This window comes from Callionymus lyra, chromosome 13, assembly GCF_982586985.1.
Source record: "Callionymus lyra chromosome 13, fCalLyr1.hap1.1, whole genome shotgun sequence".
NCBI lineage: Eukaryota > Metazoa > Chordata > Actinopteri > Syngnathiformes > Callionymidae > Callionymus > Callionymus lyra.
Genome location: NC_141830.1, coordinates 25417556 through 25441141, shown reverse-complemented (window position 1 = coordinate 25441141; position 23586 = coordinate 25417556). Strand labels below are relative to the sequence as shown.

Here is a 23586-nt window from a genome sequence, read left to right as displayed (position 1 = left end):
GAATCACCATATGTTATAACCCACCAGTGAGCGTTTTAACAGGACTCGCTCCACATCTTCCAACCCACGACTAGAACAGATATTTTCTGAAGTTCCAGGGTGAATAATAAAATGGTTTGTCAGTAAAAAAAAAAAAAAGGGTGAGATATTTGTTAGAACTAATCAGGAAAACCGTGGAGACCGTTAAAGGTTCCACTGCTCCCTCCTGTGTTAGGTCTGACACTCCTGAAACCACAGGCGCAGCACTGCACACTCCTTAGAAACAGGGGTGGCGAGTCAAAATAAAATGATCTCCTGTCTTCACTCACTCTTCCTTTCTTCTGGTACTGCAAAGATTATTGTTGAGAGGAGGAAGGGAACCTCGGGATCCGGGGTTTCTTGAGGAGCAGCAGCAGAAACGGCAGCCATGTGCTTTAAAGTAGCGTTTTATTGAATATCAGAGTGGGAGGAGAGTCCAAAGAAAATAGGCCTTATTCATTATTAGAGCCAGCTGTGGTTTTCCACTCTGATGACTCATCCATTTTTCTTTCCCCCCTATTCTTTTGCTTTTTTCATGGTGCGGTAAAAAGGGGTTGCGGGTGAGAGGAGGGAGGGATTCTCTCTCAGTCCAAATTCACTGGTTGTTTGTTTGGATTGTCAGGCGCACTGCTACCGCAAGTGTGCCTGCCTATTGTGTACTCATCCTACCCCTGCAGTCTATGCCACGTGGATTCCCTGCACGTTTATTCCATCTTTTTTTTTTTTTTTTCCCCCCCTCAGTGCCCATAATAAAGACAGAACCCAGCGATGAATATGATTCTCTGGAGACACCAGGGTTAACCCTACACTCACAGCCCTACTACGGTCAGCCGAGGCTAACTCCAATCATGCCTGTTGCCGATCCAGATTCCTGTGTTGTCGGCGGTTATGGTTCCTGCCCGACTCATCATGCTGCCATGCCATCATCGCCCTCCAGTTCCAGTCCTACTCTGCATGACCTATCCCCTGTGGCATATCCCAAGTGCCTACCTAACAGCCCAGGCAATTCAGCACCACCGGGTCAGATGGTGACCAACATCCAGGAGACAAGACCAAACCATCCAATATCTCCAGATCATAGCTCCTCTCTAGCTTTGTTCCATTCCCAGGGAAGTCCTAACCATCTTAACAGCCCAGGACCACATGGCTTTCACCCAGTCTACGCAAATAGCAGCCCCTCATCCTCCCCAGTCTCCAACCCTTCTACTCCTGGCGGGCCTGTCGAGAGTCCATTTGTACAGGCATACAGTCCAAGCCCAGCTGAAGCAGCAGCAACATCGGTCCAGATTGGAGGGAATTCACCAAGCCTGGTCCACGAGGAGTCCAGCCCTCCAACGATTGCTGTCATTGTCAAACAAGAGCCACAGGAGCTGGACCAGATGTACCTGGATGACGGTGAGCTTTATTGAACAATTGCATTCTGGTTAATGTATTTCCAGATGTACCTTTGTAAACTAAACACATTATTCTACATATACTCAACACCGTCAAGTTATCGCGACACAACATCTGTATGCACTTTGGCCTACTGTATTTCCTGATGACATTTTACAGATGTCATGACAGATAAAGGTAGTATTAGATAATTTTAGAACAAGCCGTTGAACTTGCGTATGAAATAACACAGAGTCCAGCCAATGGGATCCGGTCTATAGCCGACATCAAAACCACAAACGGTGTCGAAGGGATTTTGAAACAATCTGTCAAAACATCATAGCGCAGAGGTCAGCCTGGCTGCTGGCACACGCGCAGCAAGCTAAACTGTTTACCTAGCGACTAATGAAGGAAGCAAAACAATGGGTAGGGGTTTCCTGAACTAAGCCATTTCCCCATCATCTTTTTGGGAGTGATATTTAGAGCTGTGAGGCAGAGGCTTTGTTTTCTCACGTTTTCCCAACGGGGACCAGGCCATGTAGCCTTCGTCATCAAGGGAGTCACTGCTGGGACTGGTTTCACCCCCCTCCCCCCGGGCCTTTTTGTATCAGTCACACCCTTAAGAGAGCATATGGTCAAGTTTATTACACCCAGAGTCCATTTCACAAAGTCTGTCTATTGTTTTTGCATTGGCTCATTTTATTCTTGTTATAAATATGATGACTTTGTCATTGTAAGTAAGTAATATTTGTACTACATTAACAATGTAGGCCGTCAGTTTATTCAATTAAACAAGTTTCTTTCTGATTATATAAACACGATAAAACTCCATAACGCCTTGTCGTTGATCAATACGATCAAGGCACAAGATGATCTGTAATGTACACTAAAAGTACTCTAAAAAAGTAAACTTAGAGTAGAGTTGTATAAATTTGATTGTCTGATTGTCAAAGAGTGTGTGTGTGAGCACAAGAGTTCTGGAAGCTGATGGAGCAACCGGGCGAGTTTGGTCACTGACTGTAATTGAGGTGAAATGTAGCTGTCAGCACATCTGTCTGTATCGATGATCCACATCATGGTCCACCTCAATATCAGAGCAAATAAATATGTTTGCCTTTTGACGAATTTATGGAGAAGACGTTGATCAAATGCTGCTCCTAGTTGGTCGCCAGCGTTTCTGCTTTCTGTAGCACGTGCAAGCTTTCAGATCAGCATTAATCAACTTAAGTGAAACTGTACCTTCATTTTGTTGTCAGGGAGTCCATTTACAGAGACTGACTGGAGATGTAGAGAATGTCCATTGCAGTGCTACCGTGAAATTGTGTAACCTTATTTACCTTGCCCACTAGTCCATCCGCTGTCACTTTAGTAGACCCACTCTTTCTCTGAAGCAGTAGCCAAATGTATTCAGTCAGTGATTACAGTTGCATTAAGAACACGCAGGAATGCATATTGATTGATCCCGAGGAGTGAAGTTGCTCAGTGAAAAACCTCAGTGTAACATCTCTGCTTCGCCTATCATCTGGCAGCGCGCCTGTGGTGAGCTCCTGAAGTCCCGGTAAGTATGTGGTGGTAATAGCATACTCCGAAAGGCATCTTTCAAGCCCTGCCTGACCCAAACCCCTGAAATGCGTTCCAAGCTTGAACAAATAAGATCCGAACGGCACCTCACAGGGCGTCCCGCATGCCGTCCGCACCCATTACCGCCGTATGTTAGTGAGCCGAGCCCTCCATTAGAGAGGCAAGACAAGCGAATGACCTCACCTCGGTGGCCATGATTTAACGCCAACCTTATAGGAACCGTGTTTGCTCTACAGCAATTGGGGAACGGTGATTTGAAGTCTGGAGAAGCATGCTTGATCTTCCCCATGAGTGGTGCACCACCCACGTTTAAATGCTGAGGCCTCCCGCTCTCATCAGGCAGAGGAAGTGTGTATTCCTCTAGTGGGGCCTAGATTCAGGACAGCCCGGGAGAAATCACTCAACTTATCAACAGTGAGCTACTGTACCGTATCAGGACTGCTGTGGCCGGGTTTAAAACCACTAAGCGGGCAGAAATCCTATCAACATACCACTTTGTTTTTGGGTAAGAACTCAATCGCTCTCATGTCGCATCAGGATACTCACGTCTTTGCCAAGCTATAGGAAGACTTTAAGGCAAGTACCAAACATCTACAGTAAGGTTAATTCCGAGGAGGGTTAAAAAACGACAACAAAACAACGATTACATTTTCACTTTCGCATTATTTCATTCACACATGACCACCTTTTTTATTTTGCCTACCTCTGAAATAAATGCCTTCTAATCCTCCTTTAAATTGTGACCCACTTTTTTTTTTTTCATAAAACAGATTCAATAAGCTAAAGTAAAATATCCAAAGACAGAGTTGAAGGGTTGTGGCTTAAAGAAACTGTTTCAGAGTAGTCAGATGGTGTAAGTGTTCTGAATTGTATTTAAAAAGTATATGGTATAGTATGAGTTTCATATGTATGATGAAGAAACATGTGAAATTTTGGTTGTAATAGATTTTGACTGGCTTTTACAATTTCAAGAGCTGATAAAATGTCCCAGACATGGAACGACACAGGGGGATACGTTTGCAGTTAAGGCTTTGACATGTATATGCTTAGCTAGCACTGATGGTTCTCACATGATGAAGCGAGAGAACCTGCCAAATACGAGTCAGTCAATGCAAGTTCTTAAAAGATCTTAGATATGCGCAATGAGCCAAACTAAAACCGTTTACCTAGCTCAGGAGCAAAAGTGATGTCGGAGGAAAAAGAACGACGATGATGAAAGAACCGCTGTATGTTGTGTGAGTGACTAATAAATATGAGTCATGGTGGAGCTCATATAAACTATTTTAGACATTCCCTGCCCTCACACAGACCAATATCTTGACTTTACAAGCCAGCCATATGCTGGTGAGTAGGACCTTGGTTAGATGACATCAGTGTGTACAACAATAAACAAGGGATACCGCAATTACAGTTTTCACGTTAGCCTTACTGTTGTAGCCAGGAAAAGAATGTATGGAGTGACAAAGCCATGGACACGTCAACAGACAGATGTACAAAAGGGGAATCTTGAGCCTCGGGATGGTTTCTTTTTGCTTCCATATGGGGACTGGAAGTGGACATCTAGGTGTTCGGCCTGCCATGTGTCCTGTCGCATTAGTCGCTGCAGTGATGGGTGATATCATGAAATTTAGCGCACAGTGAATAAACTAATGCTAATCAGCGAGCTAGATTTCTACCAGCTGCCTCTCTGGAAAACAGAGAGCCCTTATTCCTTCAAAATAAGAAAAACACAGAGCGAGGCAGCCTCTGTCAATTTCTGACAGTTAACATATGTGCACTGATTGCTTCTTGTTATTGGGTAGAGGGTTTTTCTTGTGATTGTTTCCCCCTTAAATCCAGGGTTTGTGCATTAAGAAACCCAACCAGGCTTGTTTTCTCAAACATAAACCATAATATTGTTGGTCACCAATTATAGGGACATAAAGAATAACCATTTTACGCTTCCTGAGGATCTCCGTTCCCATCTGATGTTTCTTGAAAGAGGCTCGAGGCTTCCCTCATGGAAACTTTTACACAGCCGGGCAAGTTGCCCAAAACCCCAGAAAAAAAAAACACCCTAATGATGATTGAAAAGGCGTCCACACTATTTTGAAAACGTGCTGAATCGTCAACATTGAAGTGGGCTGCGTTGCTGATGGTGGGCCGACAGGAAAAGAAGCATGATTTAGGAACTGGGTTCATTAAAGTGGAAGTTAATGTGTCCAATGGGACTCAGTGGGGCATAAACGCTGCAGCTTGTGTGTGATGTTTGTGGTTCGGCAAGACTAATGCCATGTGATAGTCAACCTTCTTAACCTTTGGTCTGTTTGATAAAGGTCAGCTCAGCAGCGAGGAGGAACTAGAAGAAAAGAAGTGTGGTTAAGTGCAATGTCAAGAACGCAGTCTCCAGCTTGACAATGGTATTGACAGATACCATGAGAAAGCCTTGATGGCCGTTCAATTATTAATGACTCGCAAACAGGATGCGACTTTTCTACGGTTGTTCTAACTCCTCCTCCTGAAAGAAAAAAATCTGGATATCCTAGAATCAGTTGCAAGATGTGGTAGACTGATCTCGCCGGTGGAGATTTATAGTCGGAGAAAGACAAATATGTGAGGATGCACTCTCATAATAGTCGTTGACTGACTCCCTCTTTTTGGATATACGACCTTATTTTTGAGATCATCGCAGAGTTTTATTCAATTTCCCTGCATTAGAAACACAAATTCATACTTTTGTCTTCCAAATCGAGTTGCTCTTTGACGGCCCTTTATTGTATTTGAAAGGCTTTGCTGGGATTGAAGGAGTGCTCTTAATGGTGAAAGGGAGGATCTATAGAGGAGTGGCAAGTCCATTATAGTGAATCAAGCAGTACATACTAAAACATTCACAAAAACAACATCACTTATAGATCCAAACAGCGCACATCTGTTGCTTTTGTGATTGATTACTTGTGTTCTAAAGCAGTCCGACGCTGAGTGCTCTTTACTTAAGAGCTGCCCCCGGTGGCCAAATGTGAAGGTGCACATGAAAAAGGCTACACATTTAAACCTTTTTCATGAAGATAACAATGCATTTAGGTCATCTGATCTAATAAGTCACTTGTCAAAAAGTCCTGAATTCTTGAATATATATACTTTATATATGTAGGGTTTAAATATTAAATATTTCAGCGAAACTATGTTATAACCAATGAAAAAAAACCATAAGCATGTAGGAATAAAGAAAACATATTCCTGCTGAACGGTCTAAAGTGTTTGCACAATAATCATTTTACAAATTTGAGACAACAATCTGTGCTTTGTAGGCTTTGCTTTGATGTCTACAGTAGGAATGGGTATCAAACTTTAGTTCTTTTGTGGCACCAGATGAAATGCTTTGATAGTACCGAGTATCAAAACTTCGTTTTTCGGTGCCAAGTTCCAGATACTGATTTTCCTGATGAAAAACGTATATTTTCAAAAGCTGAATATTTTAACTCAAGGTTTGTACGATGTGTGACGTCATTTTCCCTTTGTTCGAATTGAAATAGTAGTTGAATAAAATCAGTATCGAAAAAATAATTGTTCAGGAACTGGTGTCGAAATGAAGGTATCAGTATCGAAAATCTTCGACCGATGAGCAGCCATAGTCTACAGGATATAAAAGTATTTCTTGTAGAAGTTTGACTTCTTTTATCACATGAATATGTGTCGTTGTTATATCAATAGATGTGGAAGATAAGAACCTGAGGTTTCTTCCGCAGAAGTGAATCGAACATACGACTTGACTCAAGCTCTTCCCTTCGACCCCTGCTTTCCCTCCAGAACCTCATCTAACCACGCACACATGTTTCCAGACGACTGGACATGATGACTTCTTACCGATGTGGGAAGTCGACCTAGTTGACCAACGTTCAATTCTGATCACGGCATCATCGCTGGTTTTGACTTTTTAGCATGGAACGTTGTGGCTGAAATTACATTGGTCTTGATCAGTAAGACATTAACCTATTTATTACATCATTGTCTGCGAGTCTGCGTGCACCCCAGATTCCAGCGGTCGAGCCAAGGAATCTGCTTTGGTTTCTGTCCCTCCGTCATAATATCCAGTGAGGAAAAAAGAATGTGTCTGCTGAAACACTGTAGCTAAATTATCCAAACAAATTGAGTTTCTCTTAAGTCTGGGACACTATATTCACAGATGGGACACTTAAATATAGAGTCGGTTGGATTTATTTTTGCCAGAAGTGTCAAAGTTATGCAATAGGGATTTGCTTGTGTACACATTATTTAATTTCCTCCAAATAGCAAATGCTGATATGAAGACATTTGGACTAAATAAATAAAAGTGTTTTTATTCAGACTTTACATCACATGGTTTTCCTGACATAGCTGTTTAGAGCCCATGGTTTGTGTAGCTCACATTCTGAAGTTAAAGGAACATTTGCTGGAAAAGCCACAGAGACACACATCAGTGTAGGCCAGGACGGAGACGAGGCCTGTGGCTTGGACACATGAAAGACAACGATTAACTACATTTTATTTAAGTACATAAAAAGTGGGTCACCCGATCGCTGTCTTAATTATTACCGTACGACGTAAGTTATTTTTAATTACTTTTTTAAAATCAGGATTTAAAAGTCATGTTATCATGTGACTTTTTACATGTCAAGAGTCCATTTTCATGAAGTGAACTTAATAAAGTAAGTAATTAAGTAGAGGAAAAGAGCAAAAAAATGAACTCTTCATGAAATTTGATCAGGTTTTGCAGGTCGTGCCTTTGTAATTGATGTTTTTATCTGTAGGTCAGTCTATAAAAATAATGCTGAAAAAGGTTGAGGATATTTGAAATAAAGCAATCAATTTAAATTGATAATTTTCAAGAGTATAAAAAGTAAAATATATTTGATTAATCATACCAATAATTAACAATTAATTACTGCACTTTTTCGTAGTTTTTATTTCATTGATTTTTATTTTTATTTTTATTTCAAACACAATGTATGTTATCTTAGCTAGCTAGCAGTGGAAATCCTAGAAAAGTATTATCCATTAAAATATGATTGATTAAGAATTGTAATATTTGAAATAACATAATTTTTCCTAGTTTATTAAAACCAGCTTTACACCAATAATTACCATCACCACTTCAATTTTGCCGACTCATTGTTCGTCATTAATCCAAATAATTAAAAAAAACCTCAGAGTATAAGTAATTGATCGGTAAATCTCCCCCAGATCAATTCTGTAATTGAAAGTATTGCTTTTTTGTTTATAGAATAACTGAAAAATGGAAGGTTTAGCAATAAAACTCTTAGGATTGGTTAGAACCTGGGAGAAAGTTTTTATCAGTACTTTAAAATAGTAATTTAGTTACAGTTACTTGTAGTTATTGTTACTTAAAAGTAACTAGTTACTACGGAAATTACTTTTTGTAAGAATGGGGAAATTTGCCAAGTACATGTGAATAAACATAAATTGCACTAAATGTATGAATGTTTTATGTTTTTATTCGTATGGCCTCACTGCGCTGCTGCTTAAAGAGTATTCTCAATTCATAATGAGTAATATGTAGAAATAGAAAAACTTGATGAATCTCGGATAATAATTATCCTTTCTAATCTTGTCTATAGTTCTGAACAAAAAGAGTAGTTTCTGAGGTGAAGGCGGAGAGCAGATAAAAAAAAAAAGGGATACGACCTCAATATTTCCTCACATGACTGTAACCCAATGCAGATGTCTGGTTTATTGTCACAGTCCATTAAGATATTCCGCACCACGCTCTGAACACAGTGAAGATTATCAACTGTCACAGCGAGAAGTCCGTCAAAACGATAGCGATCGTTTTATTTCTGATCCAAAAGATTGTCCCGAATGCACATTTTCTAGACACAAAAAAGGTTTGTGTTGTACATGTCGTCATAGTCTAAAGCTCATGGGACCAAATTAGTGGACAGCCATTAGCTGCACGACATATATATATATATAATAGGGCGCTTTGATATCTCGTGGTCACAAGATTCCCATCATGGCCTTTTCGTCCAAGAATATTCAGCGAGCATGAGAAGAAGCAGTTCAGCCATAGAAAGATGGGAGACACAGACAGACTTCAGGGGAGGAGGGGGAAAATCTGAGGTGGAAGAAAGTAGCATGCAATCTTGGTGATTTTCCCTGGCAGCTTCTCCCACTGACTGCACACACACACACACACACACACACACACACACACACACACACACACACACGCACACACACGACACTCCGGGCTCCTTTCACAGCTGAAGCTATTGAAAACCCAAACATAAAAAGTCAAAGGAAGACAAACACAGCTGAAGTTAAAAGAGGACTTTTTCCTCCACTCCCACCAGTGGCAGCGAGCACTGGCGGAGGAGTGGGTGAGCGGGTTTATGTCAGAGGTGGGAATGATCATAACCGATGAACTGTGAGCGTTCCTATCGTTGACATACGACCCACGGCGGCGATCAAACCTTTTATCGTTCCCCGGGACTCTGAAGATCGTGCACTGATGAGCTCCAGTTCTTAACAAAAACAACATTCTTACATTTTTCTAAATGCTTCTGAGCCTGGAGAGCCTTTTTTTTTTATAGCAAGAGGATTAAAGTAATTAAATCATTTGTTGGCTCCTCAAGCGCCCACAAACTACTTCAAACTTTAACACACAAAGATATTTACCTGCAGACTCGACTTTTCTCCCACTACCTGTGACAAGTACAGTAGTACCTCGTTTATCGTTGGGGTTGATAAATGACCATTAAACTTGTCTTTGTTTAAATGAATAACATTTAATTGAACTTAGAGACTCAACACATAAGGTGTCATCCCTCCTCTCTCCGACCCTCTCTGTAACGCTGACCTGAACAGATCCGGTTAAGCTTTGCCGCCCAGCCGACCAATCACAGATGGTACTCACTTGTCTGCTGTTAGTATAAACACTTTTTAGTAAACCCTTGATATGACGGTGGACCCTTTTTAACTATTTTTAAGTACATACATGAACAGGTTTCTTTCAGGAGATTTGGAGGTTCAAGGTTTTAATTTTCCTTTTTTACAGATAATAGTATTTTCTTTTTTTGCTAACATTCTTTCAATTGTGATTCCACTGAAAAAGTAAGTCTGATATAATGCTAAAGTAAAAATAATAAATGGGAAAAAAAAATATATGTATTAAAGTGCTGTAATTTTCCTAGGACAAAGCATATAAAATGTATTATATGTATCATTTTATCAAACGTTGTAACTGTTTTGTTTTTTAAAGCTGGGAAAACGTTGTTACTCTCATGATTTAACAGTAGATTCCACACAAATCTGGTATTAATTCCACATGTATATGAAAACGTAACACGTGGCTCTTGACACGTCCTCATCAACAACAGTGCTCTACCATTAAAAGTCATTTAAACATAAAAAAAAAAGTCGAAAAGTTCCAGCAGCTATTTTAGATGTGAAGCAACAGCTTCCACCTTCCACACATACAGCGTCTCAGCTCCAGATGGATAATATTTTTTCTGCATCTTACAGAAATCAAAGCAGACAAAAGCGATAAGTCCGACCTTTGCCAAGACGGCTTCACTTGAAAAGCGGCTCCTAAATAACCCTGTGATGTTGCCCTTATGCAACCTTCCAGCGCGACTCCCCTTGAGCTCAGAAGATTTAAGGTTCCTCGGGCCACTCTCGAGGTCGGCGGATGGATTATTAATCATATCATTCAGTTGGGGGTTAGATCACCGGAGCACGGCGGGGATGATGAAAATAAAGAGCGAGATCTCTTTCAGGATTCTGTTACCTCCAGATCCATGTCTTCTCTGGGTCACGATGGAATGACGTGTTTTCTCGCAGGTTATCCAGAGGAATAAGAGGGAAGTGTTGCCAATTTGGAACCGGGCGGGGAGTCTGTATTATGTAGTAGCGCCTTTTTATAGTTGAAAACAGACGTATCTGGAAGTGTGTGTTAAATCTTAACATCCAGTGTAATGGAGTGCATACGACACGTCAAACTTATCTTGCTGTTTGTTTGAAAAGTTGAAAGTCGTGGAATATAAATTCATTCTTTGCTCCATATTTTACAACTTTAAACGACTCTCTGACGTCAACAACACATTATCTGTCTATGTAAATATACAAAAGTGTTTTTTTTTTCTTGCGAGCCCGACAACACGACTGACAGGCCAGCGGGTGATTTAAAGAAGCAACAGCACAAACACTGGTTATAAATCACGGTCTGTGCAAGTGGACAGCCAAGTTTCTGCTCACATGGCTGCAAATCCGCCGTCGTGAGATTGTTTCAATATGCTCTCATATTTTTTGTCCTCGGTGCCATTTTAGTGAAAGTGGCGAGATCTCGAGGGCCGTCTGCACGAGCCGCCACAGCAGCAGACGGTTCTTATTCTGAATCAATCGGCGTGGCTTTATCAGATGGTCGAGTTATTTTACCATAAACTGTGAGGTAATGAGCCGTTCAAAGACTTTGAGTCTGTCCACTTTCATATCTCATTCAACGAAGATGTGGACTCGACTTTTCTTTATAGAGTTTTTTTTTACTTCTTTTTAAAAGACTCTTCATGAATTGTGGAAAAGGAAACTTAGATAATAACTAAATAAATAAAGGAGGGAAAGTTTTAATGGGAAAATTATACAAAAAAACAAACAACTTTAATTTTAACTTTGAATTCTTGTTAATAGTTTAATTAAAATATTTTAATATTGATATTTTTTCTGTCTCTATCCTGCCTAGTTTGCACAACTTTTACCTATCTATCTATCTATCTATCTATCATCTATTTGTCTATCTGTCTATCCATACACGCATCCATCCATCCATTCATCCATCCATCCATCCATCCATCCATCCATCCATCCATCCATCCATCCATCCATCCATCCATCCATCCATCCATCCATCAATCCATCCATCCATCCACCCAAAAATATGATATCTATAACTTTCTGATGTGAAAGCATTTTTTCCCAAATACTTATTTACAATTTCTTGAATTTCATATGCAGAAATAAATACTCCTGAAGAAACACGGGTCCTTCAAATTACTCTATAATAATACAGTTACATCGTACAGAACTAGTAACAAAAAATAAAACATAAAAAATAAAGAGTTTCTCTTGAAAAGACCAGACCAATAAAACCGTCACACATCTGACCTACATATGGCTCTGTGTTGCGGGGCAAAGGTTTCATAGCCAGTGATGTAAACACCCTCTGTAGCCAGACCCCGAACCCCCACAGCAAGCCTACCTCGTGGTCCCCCGAGACGAGGAGGAAATGAGGGGCCGGGGAGGTGGCGAGGGAGGTGGCGGGCGCACAAAGGGAGGCAGAGCGAGGTGAGATAGGGAGAGGATCAACACCGCGCCTCATCAAAGTTAGAGGTTTCGCACCAGCAGCCAAGACAAGCACGCGACACTGGTGGGTCTCTCGTCTAATTTTAAATACTCTGTTTTTATTGCTGGATCGCAGAATGTATTTGTGTTGTTTTAGCCACGGGAGTTTCAACGTCGCCCAATCAACACCTTGGTTCTCTTGGCTCGCGTCGTTTTGGCTCCGGGTCCGATTAATCTGAACAGAGCGTCCTGTGGTGCACACGCCGCGGACTCAAAAGTATGGCTTGGATTCTCAAAGAAGATCTTGTTTTTCAAAAATCCTGCTCCTGTCTTAGTTCGGCAAAGGAGCCTGAGACCAGAACCAGCAGCAGACATATTGATTGGACTCCTTGACACGAGAGCACTTTGTTGTTGAGACCTTCCCTCGCTCAAGATCCAGTCTCACCAAAACACTTCATGAAGGCCATAACTCAAGGTCTGGTCTTGTCCGTTATCATTAAAGTATTTCTCTAATACTGTCTTTTCTCTGATTATGGTTAAACTTTGCTAAAAAAAAAGAAAGTTTGACGCTTCCGTGATCGCTTTGCCGACCAGCCAACCAATCACAACTGTCAATCACTTTGACATTGCAACGTTGACTGAGGAATTAAAAAAATAATTTCATCAACCAGCCTTTCATTAAATAGAGCAGTGTGTAGAAAGGCATCATGGGAGTTCACTGTTTTGTTGGCACCATAAGTAAAGTTGAATGTGGCAATCAATGCTTCGCACTTAGTTCTGTGGTTGTGTTGAAATGTATCTGGTTAGCTTGATACGATATAATAAAGTTTACAAAGCAAAATATCCAACAGAAGGTGATGCCCGATATGGACTTTTTTTTTTCTTACAACCCATCCTGACTTCATATTAATATAGTTACCGATATGAATATGCATCTTTTCATCTTTTTACGACTCGAGTCTATTTCATTCATCAAGTCAACTAAAATGTTGAAATGATTCCCTTGAAAATACTGTACATTTTGAAAAAGATGCATTTTATCCCAACTTTAAATGTATATTCAAGCTGCTATTCTTGGCCCCCGAATTTATCCCTGTAGTGTTTGGTTTCCAAAAAAAAAAAAAATCTGACGTCTCTGTCAAGGTACCAGTTCTTCATTCTGACTGCCTTAAATCGTGTAAGTATCCGCTGTCATCATCAGTCACAGTCACCAGGAGGCGATGACTGGCTGCCGCCCGCGGCCCTTCACCGTCCACAGCTGCTGAAGGGAAGCGGTAGAACTTGAGCTCCTGCTTTTTAGTATAAATCCAGCTTTGTTTTCAGCCTTTTTTTCTTCACTTGATACGGTGTTTCACTTGTGGAGCTTGAGTGCTTCCACATGGGATAGCCCAGCGTTCACACATCCGTGTAGCCGCGGGGATGAAATATGCGTCCGTACGCATCATCACATCATTAGGCCCCGAAGGGATCCCGGCTATGGATTAGAGTCTGTCTACCTGCAGATGAATTTATGAAGCACTTTATCATGATGAGGCATTAGTGGAACACTTTGTCTCTTCCATTTATGTTTATCTGCAGGAGCGATGACAGGAACCACCGTCCTTTTCTCGCTCGTATATTCCTGCCGCGCATCCATCTTTATTCCTTTGGCCGTTTCGCATGTTGGCTCGTGATCTTCCCCGTCATTATAAGATGGAGATAAGTGACGTTGTCCGAAAAGCCGCTTGGTCCAGCCGTGTGTGGGAGGCGGCAAATTGTCCATTAAGTGTTTCTGCTGAGGCCGAGATTTGATCTAGTGGGGGAAACAAAAGTAATATGTAGCAGGAAATTCAATTGTCTCTCTCCGACAAGTTTCAGCTTTAGTTTGGCCGTTGAATCAATTGTGTTTGATGGGAGTTCAACCCAGGTTTATCCCTCGGAGGAACCGGCGGAGAGACTTCATTTACTCTTTAAAAGCAAACATTTGTGTTGGTTCGGCCTCGGCTTCTATGACTCAGACAGACTTCCCCACATGAAGCGGAGACCGACGAGCTACAATAGGTGGAAGTCGCAAAGGCTGCTGCTGCGCTAGAGTTACAGGCCGGCAGAGGAAATATCAGAGCTCGCAGGAGTATGTAGGTCCTTGACCCCCCGGCACAGCTGCAGGTGATTCACGCAGTGAAAGTGAGAGACGCTCAGGAAGGTGACCTTCGGTGTCAGGAGACTGAAAAAAACAGGAGTTTGTTTGGGTTCAGGGGGTCGTGTTTAGGATGGCCGGCTTCAGAGCATCCGAAGCGGGGCCGAGTCACTCTCGGCAAACTCATTACCAGTCGGGGCCGATCTGGACGTGGCTCGGGTTACGGCGGCAGGAACCTCGGAGCGACTCGCCTGCTCTCAAGGCACCGCATTCAGCAGACCACAGGGCATCCTCTGTTCCTGGAGGAAGCCGGGGTGTTATCAAACACCAGGGCTTCTCAGGAGCCGCTAGCACTCCCATCTAAAGAATAGATTACTGAGGAAAACAAGCTGTTCTCATCATCGCACTTAGAAATGCTCAACCTTTTTATAGACAGTGTGACAACGAAGATCTGCTATGACAAATTTGTTATGCTATATAATCCAAATCACAATTCCTTTTATTGTCAAAGTGCAGTGGTGACAAATTCATTTATTATACTACTGCTTTATGGGGGTCGCGGGGAGACTGGAGCCTATCCCAGTTTCATTGAGCGAGAGTCAGGGGACACCCTGGACAGGACGCCAGTCTGTCGCAGGGCGAAATTCCGTTGAGTGGGTCTTCATGGCTGGCAACACAAAGTACAAAAATCTAGATTAAAAAATAAATAAACCAAAAAAAGGACTCAATATACTTTTTAATAAAATAACATAATACAAACTATTCTAAATAAATATATGAAATTAGAATAGAAATGAATGAAAATGAAAGAAGTAAAATGTAATAGTACTGCTTTTACACAAAATATATGCAGTTTCACTAAGATGCATTTCATGCAAACATTTTTGTATCTTATTTTTTTGTTTGAAAACTTAAGACAAATTTAAAAATAAATAATATTAACCTTGAATTGGACACTAATTACTCTGATTTTATATGTATTATACCCATTGTTTAGAAAAAAGGTTTATAGTCTATATTCATTTTTGTTAACACACACTATATACCAAAGACAACAACCAACTGTTGCACTTCCTAAAATATCTAAACATGAAGTTAATGGTCAAGTTGGCTTTGGTTTTGTCAGAAACTCCACAGAAGAAAAGGAAAACATTGAGTCAGACTAACATTTAAATGCATCACATGTTGAGTCATGACACAGGTTGATGCATATGGGGGGGTTCTCTGTAAATGTTACACACGACCCCATCACAGTTGATACCAACCAAGTATTTACTAAGCACTTTTCATTCAAGCCGACAGCAGATTGAGTCTTGAAACAACACGCACATGAGCTCAGTGGTCAGTTAACAACTTCAACGTGACGTTCGAAACCGTGATGCGTTTGTGAGTCTTACACACAAGTTGTGTTTAGTGCGTCGTTGCAGTCACTATCACTAACTTCTCGCCTCTCGCCAAATTGCACGACGGCTAATACACCTTGTCACACGGGTTTGGCTTGCGCGGTGTGTTTTTCACCAGGGGAATATTTTGGACATGACTTTTCCATTGTTCATGTTTATATTCATGAGAGGACGTCGTCCGTAAAAATAGCAAAACAAAACTTTCCAAACCTGTCAGGACAGACTTTTGGACACGACTTGCTTCATAAAGACTCAATTGTGTTGTGCCACGTGTATCTATTTATGAGCGAGAATTGTAGTTTTGAAAAATAGTCAGGGTGTCTTTATTTATTGAAGATTTTATTTAAAAGGACTCTTCTTTTTCTTTAAAAGCCAAATTCCCGAACACTATGTTCTCCAGACTGTCCGAACTAATGCTGCATTTTTGTGGTGGTGAGTCATTTGAGGAAAGGTGAGAGCAGTGTTTTCACCTTAGTACTGTGTTAACTTGTATAAAGGAAAACATAAATCATACTATGAAATGGACAAAAAAATTGCATATTTTCCATTAGCATGAACACTAATACTCTTTTAAATATCTTAAAAATTACATTTCACTAGTTTGATAAATTATTCTTCCCTTTACCAACATTTAAAATACTTATACCCATTAAATTGCAAATCTGATATACACTCATTTATTTATTGCACACATTAATAATAAAATTACATCCAAATATTACATGCAAGTAAGATCCTAACCATTTATTACCAACTCTGACAAAACAAATTAATCACCTTAAGGAGTTGTCTCGCCTGAAGTTCATACAAAACTCTGTAGCCAGAATTCTGAGCAGCTCTAGTAGAAGAACTTACATTTCTCAGATCCTTAAAACTCTTCGCTGGCTGCCAGTTTCTTTCAGGATCATTTTAAAATTCTGGTTCTTACTTTCAGATCTATTCATGGTCAGACCTTCCATCAGTGATCTGATCCAGCCTTACACCCCAGCTCGGGCTCTGAGGTCTGTGGATCAGAATCTACTGATGGTTCCTGAACACGCTTCCGGACCAGAGGAGAGAAATCCTTCCAGTCTGTTGCTGCTAAGCTTTGGAACGATCTCTGTGTTTGATGATCTACTGACTCCTTCAAGAAACATATTAAGACATTTTTATTCGTGCTGGCTTTTCCTTGATTATCTGAGGCTCCTGTGTATGTCTCTGTGTTGTCTTGACCTTTTAAAGTTTTTACATTTGTTCAAGCACTTTGTGACCCTTGTCTAAAGGCACTTTACAAATAACTATTACTTACTTATTTACTTACTTACTTACCATGAAAGCATTTTCCTAACCATTTATTACCAACTCTGAACTCTGACTCCAACATCGAAATCGCTTCTTGATCAAAAACGGTTATAAATAGCATTCTGGTGGTTTTGTTTGTGGTTTGAAGGTCTGTTTCCGATAGTTCTGACAGAAAGCAAAAGGGCATCTTTTCACCTTCCTTTCGTGTTATCACCAGTTTCCTGCTGCACGGAACGCCTTCGTGCATGCCAATGGAAAGTCTCGACTGCGTCAAAATTACACCACAGTTAGGCGTAGGACTTGTCATTATTTTTTAAGAGTGACTGCAAAGAAGAAAGGAAGTCATTGCTTTTCCTATGAGAAAAAAAAAAAAGATTATGTTTGCGGCTTCTCGCAGCAAAGCTCTTGGGTTTCCCCCTCGCCTCTCGCGTAAACGCCGGAGGGCTGTTTCTCGCCTCGGTGAACAAGATACACAATTTGATTCTGCTCGGTTAATTGTTACGTGTACCTGCACTTCCTATAGGTGGAGCTGCTTGGTCGAGCTAAAAATAACAGCGACGTGTAAATGCCTGTCGGCGTTAACGACTTGAAAACAGCCAGCAGTTTTTGGCACAGGTTGGAACTTTCCGATGGGAGTTCCTTCTGTTTTGGGAGGTGAGTCCCAGCCAGCGTGTTTGTGTTTGTATACGGATGTTTGACGGTGCATGGGAAAAAAAAGGAATCATTTGTGTGTGGCCTGCTCCCAAACACCGGGCATTTTATTTTTGCACATTAAAACTCCAATAAAAGGTCACACATGTGTTTTTATAAAAGAGCTCTGTGTTTATTTGCATTAAATCGTGCATTGTAAATTGTAACAAGATATTTTACGACCCAAATGCAATTTGATTTGTTTAAACTAGACACCTCACTATTGCTTTTACTCAATTTAAAATAAATTATTGAGTCTCAATGCTTATGTCGAGCCATGTTGATACTTTTTATTATTTTATTACTTTTTGTTTTGCAGATAATGAACAGATGCCCAATAGCCCTAATTATAGAAATATAAAAATAAACTAACAGTAACATCAGGCTTCATTTTGGGAATTTAAACAAGTTCTTCAGTTAATAAAGTGGAAAACTAAATTTCAAATGTTTTAGCATTGTAAAAAACGCTATTGCTAGGCTACCTGAAATGAAAATGATGAGCCAGGTGGTGTTCCTGAACTACACAATCCATCCAATCCAAAAATGTCAATCAATTCTTACTGTTCTAGTCCCCAAAATACAGATACGCGCTAACAAAATAACAGAGGTTTCTGGTGGACGTGTGAAAAAATGTAAACGTTGAAAAAATAAAGATACATTAGTAAAACTCCTTTGTTTGTTTGTTAATAAATATTCATAGAGTAAAAAAGAATACAATGAAAGTAGCTTTAGAACAGTGTTTTTCAACCTTTTTTCAAGCCAAGGTACACTTTTTCCATTGAAAAAAATGAGTGTAAATGTAAAAAAAAAGGTAAATGTAGATTTTTAGGACTACACATCAACAAATTGGTCCAACCATTTGATTGACATATAGAGCAGCCAATCTCAGCTCTCTTGTCTTTTATTTGCAGATAAATAATGGTTTTTTACTACTTAAGTAAAATGTAATATTTTCCCGCATTCATCCGACGCTCTCTCAAGGCATAGTGATTGAAAAACATTGCTTCAGCTGCTCTGCCAGTCTGCATCAGTTCGTGTTATCACTCCCGGCGTCACTGAGGGTCTTCAGTTGACCAGGCTCACAGATCCTCCTAATCGCCTCATTCGCTTCCTTTTGTTTTGCCAAAGAACACAAGGTTGATAATGACCACGGTCACTGTCTGCTGCAACTGTGGGAAAGGCGCGGGCACAGGAAAGACAAGACTTCACAAAGCAAAAAAAAAAAAGTGTGTTTGGGTCCGATACGAGTTTGAGGAGATTTGTAATGACATTGATATGTTTGGATTGCAGCAACTGTTTTTCAGCATCAGAGCCAAGTATTCAGTGATGTCCGGCTGACCAGATGGCATCGTGTGCTTCCAGCGACTTAAGAACCTTTTGACTCGTTGAATTTAAAATATTCCGTCGAGGTTCAATCGCCATTTAGTTTGAAATTAATAGAGCGATTTGAAAGTATATGATTAGAGGCAACTTGTGAAATTTCTGTGTGAAGTTTGTATGTTCTCCCCGTGTTGCGTGAGTTTACTCCGGGCACTCCAGTTTCCTCCCACAGTCCAAAAACATACAGAGGTTGATTGAGAACTTGGGGAAATTGTCCGTAGGTATGAGTGTGTGTGTGAATGGTTGTTTGTCTTTGTGTGCCCTGAGACAGACTGGCGTTCTGTCCAGGGTGTCCCCTGACTCTCGCTCTATGAAACTGGGCTAGACTCCAGTCTCTCTGTGACCTCCACCAGGGATAAAGTGTTAGAAAATGAATGAATGTATGGACTAATAAGTGATTATTACACCCCTAAATTAGACAATACCCAGTTCAGGTGGAGATTCTAATGCTGTAAGTGTCTTCTTAGAAAACATGTTTTGTTCATTTGGATTAACAACATTGTATTTTTGTCTCCACAGTTAACGAAATCATCAGGAACGACCTCTCCAGCATTTCCGTGCACACTCATGCATAGCCGCTCGTGGGACAATGGCATCAACCACACACACACACACATCCACACTGACTGGAACATCATGAAAGATCTAGAGGATGAAGAAGGAACTTACGACCGGGACCTTCCGCATGGATCTTCCACATCAGCTCCTGCTTTTTAAACCGACAACCGAAACTATATATTTCAAAACTCAAAAGGGGAAAAAAGAGGCAAAGTATCTAAACTTCAGCAGGTCTGTGGGGACCAGGACGACAATCTACCGTGACATGGACAAGCTCCAAAAATCATCAGTTTATTTACTCGTATTGACAGTCAACACCAAACAGGTGCCTTATGGGAATGATACACGAAACGCCGACTACACAAACACCTAACATAGCAGGACAGACTTTTTTTTTATTATAATTATTATTATAATTTAACATGTTTATTTTGTTGTCTATTTACGAGAAGCCGAATTATAGGTTGGGGTCGATTTGGCGAGTCTGTTAATATGTCCTCTTCTCTTTCATTTGTCATTTAAATGATCTAATATTTTGTTTAACACGTGTATTTGAGATTGTATGCCTTATGCTTATATCATGCGTTACATTATGCTTCTTTCACCTCTGTGCCTACTTTTGCATCCACCGGTCCAGTCTTCCAGTCAGTGACCATTAGAGAACGATGCACGGGACAATCGAAATATTTCGCACATATCTAAAGACGACCTGAATCGTGTTTTTTGGAGGCATTTGAAGGGAGTTTTCTCCGTCTTTCCGAGGCTATAAATATGAACAACGGTATGCTTACCTGCTGAATCGTAAAGCTCCAGGACAATGTTTGTTACTTCTTGCACTGCAGGTGTAAATATGCACAGGGATAATCTTGCAGCCGACTGTTGCGTACAGCTGGCAATAATTGACTCTTGTAAACCAAAGGATTTTATCTTTGGTGAAATTATTGTCAAAACCCCGCGTTACAGATGAGAAGCACCTTAGATCTCTTGATTCCTGACCAAAAAAAACAAACAATGAATTCATTTTACATGCGTCAACATCGTTTCCTCCACACAGCTGCTGTCAGTCTTTTTTTAAAGCATGAACTGTTCCCACCTTGAGAATGATCAAGCTGACAAAAGCCGTCTATATAGCTTCCTTTTATAAATATTCTATAATAGCATGATTGAAAATGTATGGACTTATGGTCTCTCTTTCGTGCCTTATTCGCGTTCCTGACTGATGCTTTCTCCACCTCTGTCTTTAATAAGAAATATTTATGAAAAGTTAAATGTGTTTTAAGTACATTTAATGTGTTCTCATCAGTGAATAAATAAATGACAATAGTGCCGTCTTCTTGTGTTTTCTTCTACATTAACAAGCTCGGACAACCAAAGATTTTTTTTTTTTTTAAAGATCCACCATAGATTTCTCACTTTTGTTCTTAACTGAGGTTTATTTTACTTTTTATATAATTCAAACACAGATATACTGATATTGATAAAAGTATAAAATGACATGAGAAAACCTACATCCCAATCCACAATACGGGTGTGTATTGGCAAGAATCTGGCGATGCGATACATATCACGATACAGGACCAACGATACAATGATTTACGATATATAGTGATAAATAACAAGGATATATGTGTAGTATTGTTGAGTACTTGATTCTGGTGTTGTGATAGTGTAGTAACAAGTATATATATGTAGTATTGTCCAGTACTTGACTCTGGTGTTGTGATAGTGTAGTAACAAGTATATATGTGTAGTATTGTTGAGTACTTGACTCTGGTGTTGTGATAGTGTAGTAACAAGGATATATGTGTAGTATTGTCCAGTACTTGACTGTGGTGTTGTGATAGTGTAGTAACAAGTATATATGTGTAGTATTGTTGAGTACTTGACTCTGGTGTTGTGATAGTGTAGTAACAAGGATATATGTGTAGTATTGTCCAGTACTTGACTCTGGTGTTGTGATAGTGTAGTAACAAGTATATATGTGTAGTATTGTTGAGTACTTGACTCTGGTGTTGTGATAGTGTAGTAACAAGGATATATGTGTAGTATTGTCCAGTACTTGACTGTGGTGTTGTGATAGTGTAGTAACAAGTATATATGTGTAGTATTGTTGAGTACTTGACTCTGGTGTTGTGATAGTGTAGTAACAAGGATATATGTGTAGTATTGTCCAGTACTTGACTCTGGTGTTGTGATAGTGTAGTAACAAGTATATATGTGTAGTATTGTTGAGTACTTGACTCTGGTGTTGTGATAGTGTAGTAACAAGGATATATGTGTAGTATTGTCCAGTACTTGACTGTGGTGTTGCAGGATTTACAGACCACATGACTCTTGACGAAGTTGTTACTGCTTTCATTTGATTTCAAACCAAAAATATGTCAAAACATCAGCTTTAAAAGCTGCCGGAGTCACTGTATCCTCTTGTCCTCAAACATCACCGAGATCCCACAAGATTTTATTGTTTCTTCAGCCGCGGAGAACGTAACGACTGCTGCTAACTAGCGGTCGGAAGTTTAATTGCAACACAAAAATAAACAAACGCTGTGACAATTTCCTTGGAGATTGTAAATAAAGAAATTGATTTTTTTTTTAAACACACTGTTGAACTGTAAACCATAAAAAAAAATCAATAAAGTGCTGTCAAATATCGATACGGAGAAGAATATATATATATATATATATATATATATATATATATATACAGTATATATACTGTATATATATATCGAATCCAAAATCAAGCTCTGCTCAATCTAACTACTGTTAAACATTATGAGACTCCATCAATGTATCCAGTGTTTCTTTGATTTCCCAGCGGAGGGCTAGAGTATATCCCAGCTCCCCGGGGTCAGAGGCAGGGGGACACCCTGAACAGATCATCAGCTTACGTCATTGCACACAAATATATTTGAATTAAATAAAAATAGCAAGCCTACGCAAACATCTATCAATTTTGAATTTTTTATTTTGCATTATTTATTTACCTCTGTATGTCGCTGTGGGAGGAAACCAGAGTTCCCGGAGGAGACCCACGTAAGCAGAGGCAGATTTTAAATATTTTGGGACCTGAGTCTTTAATCCATTGCATGTATACTTAATATGCAGTAATTAGACGTATCTATGTACACTGCATCGATCGACTCTGTTGTGTACGTGCACGTTGGTGTGCGTCTGTGTCGGAGTGAGGAGTCAACTGCAAGATAAAGACCTTTCCCTGAAACGTTGGATTTATTCCCACTCGACTGTCAGTGAAAAGGAACCACTTAAATCAATCACCAACAGGATTGCTCCGGTCTTAAACACAGCTTCACCACGTTCTTCATCAGAGTAAAATGGTGATATTCCAGACACATGCCGAGGCCTGTGTGTTTTCCGCAGGGAATTGTCGGAGGTGGGTATTTATGATTGAGGCAGCTCCCCGCCATGGGAGCTCTGCCACACTCCTGTGTACCACCTGCCAGTCCTGCAGACTTTTTCCACCGGGGCAAAGTTATGAAGCGCCCATCCCAGGAGTGACAGAAGGCAGGCCTGGGCAGTGCTCCCCTGGACGGAGAACCTAAAATAGCCGCAATATTTACAGTCCTGGCCACGCCCTTTTTTCCTGGCACCCTCTGCTCACCTTGGTCGCACCTTCTGACAGGGATGACCTGGGGCTGTTGTTTCAAATGTGGTTTGGACTCTCCCCAAATCTGACGTGCGTCGTAAAATCAGGTGGCGCGTCTAAATGTGTAGTTAGTGGATAAGAGACATCCATGTTCAGTCAGGCAGATCCTTGAATCACACGTTTATATTTCAGAGATAATCAAGGCAACAGAAAAACTTAATTCAATCGCATGACATTTGTGTATCGACTCCTTTATTTCCGTTATA

General features: G+C 40.4%; 1 protein-coding gene across 3 annotated transcripts in view; it reads left to right on the top strand.

Moving 5' to 3' along the window:
* Window positions 1-21045, top strand: part of LOC148067916 (nuclear factor of activated T-cells, cytoplasmic 1-like) — a 63295-nt gene extending 42250 nt beyond the window's left edge. For 2 of the 3 annotated variants that reach the window (XM_087805885.1, XM_087805886.1), the window contains exons 9-10: window positions 760-1413; window positions 19675-21045. In XM_087805885.1, the coding sequence (XP_087662011.1) occupies window positions 760-1413; window positions 19675-19730 (710 nt within the window). In that variant the 3' untranslated portion in view covers window positions 19731-21045. The remainder of the gene's footprint in view (window positions 1-759; window positions 1414-19674) is intronic. The other variant, XM_087805887.1, reaches the window with a different exon arrangement.
* Window positions 21046-23586: the final 2541 nt, after the last annotated feature.